The sequence below is a fragment of the Chrysochloris asiatica genome, unplaced genomic scaffold (assembly GCF_000296735.1).
Source record: "Chrysochloris asiatica unplaced genomic scaffold, ChrAsi1.0 scaffold00124, whole genome shotgun sequence".
NCBI classification, from domain to species: Eukaryota; Metazoa; Chordata; class Mammalia; order Afrosoricida; family Chrysochloridae; genus Chrysochloris; species Chrysochloris asiatica.
The window spans coordinates 8,920,981-8,932,109 of NW_006408642.1; the positions used below are offsets into that span (position 1 = coordinate 8,920,981).

Below are 11,129 nucleotides of genomic sequence, written 5' to 3' on the forward strand. Positions count from 1 at the left end.
AAACAGTAATCACATCTTCTCACAGGTTCTCTAACACTAAGTCCATTGCGTCACCCCTAGGAAGTGCTTAGGAAGCATCAGTCTGAATAGTGAGGTAAGTCGGCTTTGCATCTGCTCTCCACATACAGCACTCATCCTTCACAACACTCATGTCAAAGTTATTCAGTTAATGCTTTGTGTACTCATTTGTTTATTACCAGCACCTCTAGTTTAACTAGAGGACCTACGTATCCCTTGTTCTCCATTGGGTTCCTAGGAGATGGTACACATTAGGTGCTCAACAAACATATGTCAAGTGGTTAAAGAAATGTAACCATTGTCTTATCTTTGTTGTCCAGAGCTCACTGCCTTTAACAGTCAAACAAACACAAAAACAATTGTCTAGTAGGAGCAGCCAGGATGGAAACAGCAGCTACCCCACAGGACTATGGCACGACCACGGAATTTGACTACGGAGATGCAACACCATGTATGAAGACAGACGTGAAGGCCTTTGGGGACCAACTCCTTCCCCCTTTGTACTCACTGGTGTTTGCCATTGGCCTGGTCGGTAACATCCTGGTGGTCCTGGTCTTAATGCAATACAAGAGGCTCAAAAACATGACCAGTATCTACCTCCTCAACCTGGCAATTTCTGATCTGCTCTTCCTTGTCACGCTGCCCTTTTGGATTGACTATAAACTGAAGGACAACTGGGGTTTTGGCAATTTCATGTGCAAATTACTCTCAGGATTTTACTACATAGGTTTATACAGCCAGATCTTTTTCATCATTCTGCTGACGTTCGACAGGTACCTGGCCATTGTCCATGCTGTGCTTGCCCTGCGAGCCCGGACCATCACCTTTGGCATCATAAGCAGCATTGTCGCCTGGGTCTTGGCCATCTTGGCAACCATCCCCGGCTGGCAGTTTTCCAGGGAACAGAAGGAGGTCAGTCGTTATACCTGCAGCCTTCACTTCCCTGTAAAAAGCTGGAAAACATGGAAACAGTTCCAGGCTCTGAAACTGAACATCTTGGGACTGATTTTGCCTCTGTTGGTCATGATTGTCTGCTACACAGGGATTATAAAGATTCTGCTCAGACGACCGAATGAGAAGAAGACCAAAGCTGTCCGTCTGATATTTGTCATCATGATTATCTTCTTCTTCTTTTGGAGCCCCTATACTCTGACTATGTTAGTGTCTGCTTTCCAAGACTCTCTTTTCACCTATGAGTGTGAGCAGAGCAAGCAACTGGACTTGGCCATCCAAGTGACAGAGAGTATCACCTTCATGCACTGCTGCATCAACCCCATCATCTATGTCTTCGTCGGGGAGAGGTTCCGGACATACCTCCACCACTTGTTCCACAGGCTAGTCACTGTGCACCTGGCTAAATGGCTTCCCTTCCTCTCCACGGAGAGGTTGGAGCGGGTCAGCTCTGTGACTCCCTCCACAAGGGAGCATGAGCTTTCAGAGGTGCTCTGAATCAACCCCTTGTGGCTGAGCCAGGATCCAGTAAGAGTGACCTGCAGCCATAGTGTCCTGGGAGGGGAAGCACTTCACTCTCCCAGACAAGTATTTGACCCCTGACACCAACACGGACTCGCAGTCTCTTGGAATTGAGAGAGAGCTTCAAAGTTGTCTAGACTAAATTGCTTCTGGGGCTTAATTGAGTCTTTTTCATGAACTTCTTCCAGGTGAAAGAAAGATGAATGAGTGAAATGGACAAAGGGTGTGAGCCAGAGGCTAAGCATTTCAGATCTGTGCACAAGAACATTTGTAAACAAAGCCTTTGTGGCAGCCCCTCAATGAACTTGAAAACAGTGATTTCCACTGTTGACATCACTCTTGAGCTCCAGAGCTGATCTACAGCCAGTCCCTCCCACCCAAACCTCCCAACCTCTGCCCCTACTACAGGGTTTGGACTCTTGGAAACCTCGGAAACACTGAAGTCATGATGGACTTGGTATCTAATGGGAAATAAGATTTGGGAACTGGTGTTGAGCCTGAAACAAGAAAGCCATTAGAAAGAATTTTATAGTCCCTAAAATCAAACAGGAGTCCTGGTGTGGAGCTGTGGGCTAATGCACTGGACTTCAATGTTGGTTTGAACTACAAGGTCGTAAGTTCAAGCTCACCAGCCACTCCTTGGAAACTCTATACAGAGTCACTATAAGTCAGAACTGATGGCAGGGCACTTAACAACAATGTGCATGTAGCATGTGCTTCTTGAGAAAGGCTTCTGACCGGTTGAACAGTGGAATTAATTATTTCCAATTACCAATTTTTTTCTCTCTGAAAATTTTTTTTAGAATGTCCCTTCCGTGCAAGCTGATGGCTTTATGGCAGAATTTAGTACCAGGCAAATAGAGGCCAGATGGATGTTCTGGCTTCAGGGATCAGAATACAGCTCCCACACTGGCACCAGTGGCACGTAAATGGCCTGTGGTCTAGCCCAATTGTGTTGTGGGCTTGAGGAAGGAGTATGTCTAGAAGGAAGATGCCTACCTTTGCAGACAGATGAAGTGGGAGCTCTGTCTTGACATAATATCAAAAGGGTCTCTAATTCAAACTAACTTATTTACCCAAAACGTCCTTAACACTTCATCTCTATTGATTATGCCTTTGCTCCCCTTTCCCTCAGACACATATTTCTTTAAAAGTTGAGTTGCAAAGATTGTTTCTCTGAAAGCTTGAAAACACAAAAGGAAAACAAACAACAAAATCACCCGTAATTCTACTGGCCAAAGACAACCACTATACATTTTTCTATGGTTGTTTTTTTTCTCCATATGTATTTATAATTATAACAAATATGGACTCCAAAGGTACTCATGTTTTTGTTTTAAATTAGCAATACATTGTTATCACTTTCCTAGGTCAATAAATTATTTCAAAGCATTGCTTTTGGTGCCTGCACTGAATTCCATGGTAAGGAATCACCCTAAATTACTCCACCTGTCTCCCCAGTATGACTTGCACAAATCCATCTAACCCAGCAATAGTAGCAGAAGGCCCTCTTAATTCTAAGCTTCCTGGGCCCTGATAAACAGAGATGGATGCCAGGTGTCTGTTTTCAGGAGGCAGACAGACTCGGATGCCAACAGTGCCTACAGTCTGGTGGGTGGGGCTGCTGTGATGCTCATGGTGCCTGCACAGAGAAGGGGAGGAAGGACTCCGCTAGGCACAAGGCGCCTCACACCTTCTGACACAGCGACACCATTGGCATGGATGCTCTGCTTTTCTAGACACGAAACTTGTGCTCTTACCAAGCCTTTAGGTAGGGACTAACTTGTGTGTACAGGTTCAGGTGTGACACTGAGTGATAAGCACTAGACTGCTAACAGCAAGTCGATGGTTCAAACCCACCAGGTGCTCTTGGAAATCCTATACAGGGTTGCTGTGAGTTGGAACCGACTCGATGACACCTAATAACAACTCATGTGCATAGGGATAAAATCCTAAGTTCATGTGTCAGATTTATAAACAGAAGCTTGTGTGTTGAAGGACTGGGAGACCTAGTCATAATAAATATCTATGAATGCAATGAAAGAGTTCCAAAATATATAAATCAGTAGAATCTAACAGAACTGAAAAGAGAAATAGACAACTCCTCAGTAATAGTAGGAGACTTTAGTACACAACTGTCAACGAAGGACAGAACAACAAGAAATAAATTCAACAAACATACAGAAGACCTAAACAACACAATCAACCAAGTTAATCATCTACAACATTTATAGAACAGTCCACCCAACTACAGGATAATGCACACAGCGGATCATTCTCTGGAATAGACTATGTACTAGACAACAAAGCAAGCCTTAATACATTAAGAGCATTAAAAAAACACAAAGCATCTTCTCAGAATATAACATCAAGAAATAAAAAATCAACAATAGGAAAAACAGCAAATAAATAAATAAGACACATGGAAACTAAATAGTACCCTGCTTAAAAACTAATAGAAGAAATAAAAAATGAAATTAAAAATTACACTAGAATCAAATGAAAATGATAACACAACATACCAAATCTTTGGGACACAGTAAAAGCCGATTATAGTAGAGGTCAAGTTATAGGAATAAGCATTCATATCAAAAAAGAAGATCCAGAATCAGCACCTTAGCTCAACATCTCCAACAATTACAAAGCAAACAACAGGAAAAAACAATCACCAGAAGAAAGGAAATAAGAAAGATCCAAGTAAAAATAAATGAAAGAAAAAAACAACAGAATAGCAAGAGAAGTTGGTACTTTGGAAGGATTGATAAAAGTGACAAACCACTGGCAAATTGAACAAAGCAAAAGATGCAAATAACACAGTTAAGAAATAAAATGGGTGACATCACAACAGAACTTACTGAAATAGAAGAGATAATAAAAAAATACTCTATGAAGAACTATACTCCAAAAATTTGAAAAACTAGAAGAAATGGACAAATTTCTAGAAACATAAAACCTCCCTAAACTAACACAGACTGAGGTAGAAAATTGAACAAGTCATAAAAAAAAATCCCAACAATAAAAAGTCATGGTTTACTGGGGGCTCAGGAGACACCATGGTCAATTGGCATTACATGGTCCATAAATACAATGCTGTCCATCCTTCTTTGGTCCATTGTTATTGTTATGTGCCGTGGAGTCGGTTCCAATTCATAGCGACCCTGTACAGGGTTTCCAAGGCTGTAAATCTTTATGGGAGCAGAAAGCCTCATTTTTCTCCTGCGGAACAGCTGGTAGTTACAGACTGCTGACCTTGTGGTTCGCAGCCCAATTCCACTACCAGAGCTCCTTCTTGGGTCAGTAGTATCTGGGATATTAAAAGCTCATAAACGGCCATCTAAAGTGCAACTATTGGTCTCTCTATGTGCAGAAGAAAAAAGATTGATGCGAATTGAAGATGAATTAATTAGTCTAGGGGACTAATGGAACATGTGAACAACAGTTTCCATGACTCTGAAACAAGAAGGAACAAGATGGTGCCTGAACACCAATAGCAACTGCTCTGAAAGGAATCACATTAGAAGTTCCCGGATAGAGTGGGAGAAGATATGGAACAAAACTCGAAATTATTTATTAAAAAAAAAAAAAAGACAGGGCTTATTGATTATAAAGAGACTAGAGGAACCTGAGGCTGTGGCCCTTGACCACCATTTGGCTTTGGAAATGACTTCACCCTTGTTTCCCAATTTCCATTCAAGCAGTAGATGGGAGATAGGCATATATAAACACAACAGTAATAGCAAGTTATGCTCACCCTGGCATTGTAAATCATTCAAAATCAAAAAGGCAGCATTTACTTCAGGGCAAAGTTGGGAAAGGATGAGAAGGTGGGTGGCTTGGGAGAAAGTGGGATAACTGTTGTTGCATGGAAGAGATTGCAATCATGGACATGAAACAAAGTGTATAATTTATTGACTGTAGAACTGATGATCTTACATGTAAACCATCACTCAATTCACAATAAAAAGTTTTTTTAAAAAGTCCTGGCCTAGACAACATCACTGACAAGTTTTGCCAAACATTCTGAAAAGAACTGACACCAATTCTACTCAAATTATTTCAGAATATAAAAAAGGATGGAAGAGGGACGGGACAGTCTCGTCAACAGATGGTGCTGGCAAAACTAGAAAGTGATATGCAAAAGTCTGAAACAAGGCCTTTATCTCACGCCTTATACAAAAACCAACTCAGCATGGATTAAAGACCTAAATGTGAATGCCAAAAGTATGAAGGCCATCAATGAAAAAATAGGGGGAAATGTAAGGGCACTAATTCAGGGAATACACAGACAACAAAACATTTTGAAAACTACACAAACAAAAGTAGACAAAATAGATGAGTGGGGCATACTCAAAATCAAAAACTTATGTGCATCAAAAGACTTCACCAGAAGAGTAAAAAGGGAACCTACAGAATGGAAAAAATCTTTTGCAACGACACATCAGACAAGGGACTCATTTCTAAAATATATAGGAAACTACAACACCTCTACAAGAAAAAGACAATTAACCCAATTAAAAAATGGGGACAGGACATGAACAGACACTATAACCAAGGGGGAGATCCAGGCAGCCAGCAAACCTATGAAGAAATGTTCATGATCACTAGCCATTGTTGTTGTTGTCAAGTGCCATTGAGTCGATTCCGACCCATAGCGACCCTGTATAGGGCTTCCAAGGAGCAGTTGGTGAGCTTGAACCACTGACCTTGTAGTTCAAATGTATTTGCAGTCTGGCACATTAACCCACAACGCCACACCAGGACTCCATTTATTGTTGTTGTTATGTGCCATGGAGTCGGTTCCGACTCATAGCGACCCTGTACAGGGTTTCAGAGGCTGTAAATCTTTACGGGAGCAGAAAGCCTCATCTTTCTCCCACGGAATAGCTGGTAGTTTCGACCTTGAGGTTCACAGCCCGATTCATAACCACTACACTACCAGAGCTCCTTAGGACTCCGTTAGAGAGAAGCAAATCAAAACAACGATGAGATATCATCTCACACCAGCAACAACAGCAAAGATCAAAAAAGTAGAGGACAATAAATGCTGGTGAGGATGTGGAGAGACTGGGACGCTCCTGCATTGCTGGTGGGATTGCAAAATGGTCCAACCTCTCTGGAAAGCAATATAGCGCTTCCTCAGAAGGTTGGAAATAGAAATACCGTATAATCCAGCAATTCCTCTACTTGGTATTTACCCACAAGAAATACAAGCCATGCTCTCTGCCAGATGTCTTACATATTAAAATCTCTGCTTCCATCTTACTGCCAGGAAAGACCACTTGAGAGCCAGAGAGTAACTGCAGCCAGAGGAGGCATTGTTGTTGTTGTTAAGTGCCATCGAGTCGGTTCCGACCCATAGCGACCCTGTACAGGGTTTCCGAGGGTGTAAATCTTTACGGGAGTAGAAAGCCTCATCTTTCTCCTGCGGAGCAGCTGGTAGTTTTGAACCGCTGACCTTAAGGTTCGCAGCCCGATTCGTAACCACTACACTACCAGAGCTCCTTCAGAGGAGGCATAGTGGGCTGAAAAAAGATGCCCTTGCTTGGTTTGGTGTGAAGATGTTGCATTGGCATGTACTGTCCATTAAGAAGATCTGCTGGCCCACCTCTGAGGTCCTTGTCCTGACAGTGGCTGGCAGTGGTTGGTTGAAAGTAGGACATAGTTACCATCATTCCAGAAATGATGGTGATTAAGAAGTACTGATTTCACGTCATTCGAAGCCCTGTGCCCTATAGTTATCTGTACGCAAGAATCAATAAGACTGGATTTTTGATGTACACCCAAATGTTTGTATTCATGCTTTTGATAAAATGTATATTTCAGCATTAATACCCATACCCGGTTATGCCTTATTTATATGAAGAATAAAATTATCAAGCTATGTTCTATTATGTCCCAAAGCTGAAATCACGTTTAAAAAGCCCTCAACTCAAGTTGGTGCTTTCATTATGATGATCCATTTGAAGCAGAATTCTCTGCATTGCCATTTGCAGCAGTGTCATTTCTGTGTATGTAATGAGAAGGCTAACGATCAGTGTTGACTCTTCATTTCTTGTTTGAATCCTTGAAACAATGACTGTAAAGTCTAGTCAGACTTTTGTAATAAACTCCCTAATAAATTTCGAGAAAGACACACACAAAAAAAAAGAAATACGAGCCATAACATGAGTAAATATATGCACACCAATCATTAGCCACTAAAGAGATGAAAATCAAAGCAACAATGAGGTACCACGTTACCCCAGCAAAATAAAATATTGGAGCTCTCTTGTCCTATTGGAGCTATAAAATGCTGCAACCACTGTGGATAATAGTATGGTGCTTTCTTAAAAAGTTGGAAATAGAAATGCCATGTTGCTGTTGTTAAGTGCTGTCAAGTCGATTCTGATTCATAGCAATCCTGTACAGAGATTTCAGGAAGCAGTGGGTGGGTGTGAGCCACTAACTTTGTGTTTAGCCATCCAATTCTTATCCTACGGAAATACCACATGATCCAGCAATTCCACTACTAAGTATATATCCTAGAGAAATAAGAGCTGTGAAATGAACAGTAAGTACACTCTTGTTCATCGCAGCATTATTTGCACTAGCAAAAAGATGGAAAGAAAGAAACAGACAGTCTCATGTTTTCATATTTTACGCCTCAGTATGCTACTTTTCTTCTATTAGTTCCTTTTTCTGACTTGTTTTTTCTGGCAAACTCTGAGGATTCTGGCCCAGGGTTGGCAGATCTTGCAGCTTCTTGACAAATCTTCAGAGACCCATGATGGAAGAATATCTTGGAAGAAAGGGTGGCCTCTGAGATTGTTCATTTTTCTACTTCCCTCACCTTTTCCTCTCACTGTTTATAATTTTAGGGTAGCCTGAACTTTGGGATTTCTTGCTCCCAAACACTATCTGCCTATGGACTTCTTTGAACCATATATGTTGCCTTTAAACCTGTAAACAAACAAAATTGTTCTAGTCACGTAAGCAGCAACTTCAAAAAGAGCTCAGATTCTGCTCAAGGATTCACGTACACCAAGGTGTACCAGATTTTCCCCAAAGTCTGTAATGTCAGATTCTCTTATCCCTTTGTCCTCAGGTTCATGGTTCCACAGCCTCACAAAGGCCTTCAAATTCTCAAGGAGGACACAGGGTAGAGCCAGACTCTTCTGGCTACAGCTAGCTACAGCTGGTCATGTGCCCTCAGCTCTGGCTTCTCCCTCTTGCTAAGTCCACTGCCATAGGATTTGAGTGATCTGTCCACTCCAGGGTACCTACAGCTTATAGACAAACAAAGCAGCCATCAGGACTGTGGCAACTCAGTGTCCTGTTCTGTCAGGAGCTGTAGTGACTTATGGACTCTTTAGGACCCTGGTCATTGGTTCTTCCAGTGACCTGCACTTGACCCTGGGGAGATACTCTTTTATCTCTGAGGTGGTCCAAGGGACCCTTGGGGTGGTTTCCAGAAGGTCTGCAGATTCCTTCACAATACTATCAGGCACAAAACACAATAAATCCTGTAGTATCACATGCATGAATTAAGGAATAGATTCTATTGGGAAATGGAAATTTGTCCAAGCCAGCATCAGCAGGAGAAGAGAAGACAGATCCTCCAGAGTCTTGGTGAAACCACCACATCTTGGGGCTGATGTTAACATGTTGCTGTCAAGTCGGTTCCAACTCATGACGACCTTGTATAGGAGTTCCAAGGAATGGCTGGTGAATTTGAACCACCAACCTTGTGGTTCAAACCCACCTTGTAATCCAGTGCTTTATCACACAGTGCCACACCAGGAGTCCAATGTTAATATATTCATTTGTTAATTCATTATAGATAGTAATTTCCTTTCTGTTGTCTTTCAAATACCAGCAGGCTCACTCAGAAGATAACTAGCCCATACCAGACTCAAGTAGTTTGGGCTCCAACACACATTTACAGAGTCTTTCAGCTAACAGAACCAACTTATTAAATTCCCAGCAAAACTTTCTGGTCTCAGAGAATGAAGCCCCGAGCATTTCTTATACTCCTGTACAGTGAATGCAAAATTGCATGGCCCTTTAAACAGACATGCACATGAGTTCAACCAATCCCCAGTCTTAACTCCACTCATTTTTATGACTACCTGCCCATTTCTCTATAAATGTGAAACCCTCAAATACTTGGGGAGCCAGACCTGAGGATCTATCTCCTGGGTCCTTGCTCATGTTGTTGTTGTTGTTATGTGCCGTGGAGTCGGTTCCGACTCATAGCGACCCTATACAGGGTTTCCGAGGCTGTAATTCTTTATGGAAGCAGAAAGCCTCATCTTTCTCCCACGGAACAGCTGGTAGTTTTGAACTGCTGACCTTGCGTTTCACAGCCCGATTCGTAACCATTACGCCACCAGAGCTCCTTATCCTCCTGGATCCTTGCTCATAGCTTTGTAATAAAGCTACTACTTTCTCTTTCTCAAATACCCCTGTCCAGAGATTGAATTTCTTTATGTACTGGGGTAAGGACCCTTTTTGGTTCATTTACACCCTTATCCCACAAAGCAACGCACAGAGCAGCCTCTTCTCTCATTGTTTAAGTACACAGCATTGTTCGTCCACTATTACGTCTGTGGCATCTAACATAGGGTCTGGCACACAGCTGTCGTCACTATGTGCTGTCAAATAAATCCCAACTCATAGCGACCCTCGATAGCACTTTCAAGGAGTAGCTGATGAGTTTGCAGTTAGCTGACCTTGCAGACAGCAGTCCCATGCTTATCCTGGTGCCTTTGTGCCACGGAGTCAGTTCCCACTCATACCACTTGAAAATATTTGCTGAATGAATGAGTAAATGACTCAACGCTCTCACAGGGCATGGAGTTACCAGCTGATGTGGGTCAAACTGAGTCTGCTCATGTACCCTCCATGCCCCTATTTGGGTCTGCTTCTTAGTATTTCACTATAGCAGCACTCAACACTCTGATATAGCCATCCTCAATGAAGAGCCCCAATTCCTCATTGCTTTTCACTGCCCCACCTGGGAGCCTGACACTCTAGTTCTTTATTCTGTACACTCTCAGACTTCCAACAGGAAGGAAGAGGGTGCAGGGAAGCCTCAGACGGGTTGCCAACTGCAGGCAGTCCCCAAGGTATGAACGAGATCGGTCCCTGATTAAGACAACTTGTAGGTGTCTTGGAGCAGATACCTATGGCTCTTACTGAGCCTATCCGTAGTGCCAGAAAGTGCCTACGATTGCCTGAGCAGACATTGTTGGATGACTAAGCCAACGCACATGTCCAGTCCTCCTCTCCTTCCCCAACCCCTTTATACCTTCATGGTGGTGGCGGTGGTTACGTGCTGTGGAGTCGGTTCCGACGCATAGTGACCCTATATAGGGTTTCCAAGGTTGCTTATCTTTACGGGAGCAGAAAGCCTCACCTTTCTCCCACGGAACTGCTGATAGTTTCGAACTGCTGACTGTGAGATTAGCAGCCAGACTCATAACAACTATACTACCAGAGCTCCATTATATGCAAGTGCGTTTTCATGTTATCACCTCCAGGAGCAGAAGCCACGGCTAAGAGTGGCAACTCTGACAAATTGTTGGGCCTGGGAATATCCACTGTACTGACTGTGTCAGTGAGCAAAACTTAAGCATGATGGATGTACAGTTGTAAGC

At 42.6% G+C, this 11,129-nt stretch overlaps 1 protein-coding gene across 1 annotated transcript; it reads left to right on the forward strand.

Annotated features, from left to right (window-relative positions):
• The first annotated feature begins 399 nt into the window (after positions 1–399).
• CCR1 (chemokine (C-C motif) receptor 1) lies at positions 400–1,467 on the forward strand. The gene has a single exon (XM_006868850.1). The coding sequence runs from the start codon at positions 400–402 to the stop codon at positions 1,465–1,467; it is 1,068 nt and encodes a 355-aa protein (XP_006868912.1).
• Positions 1,468–11,129: the final 9,662 nt, after the last annotated feature.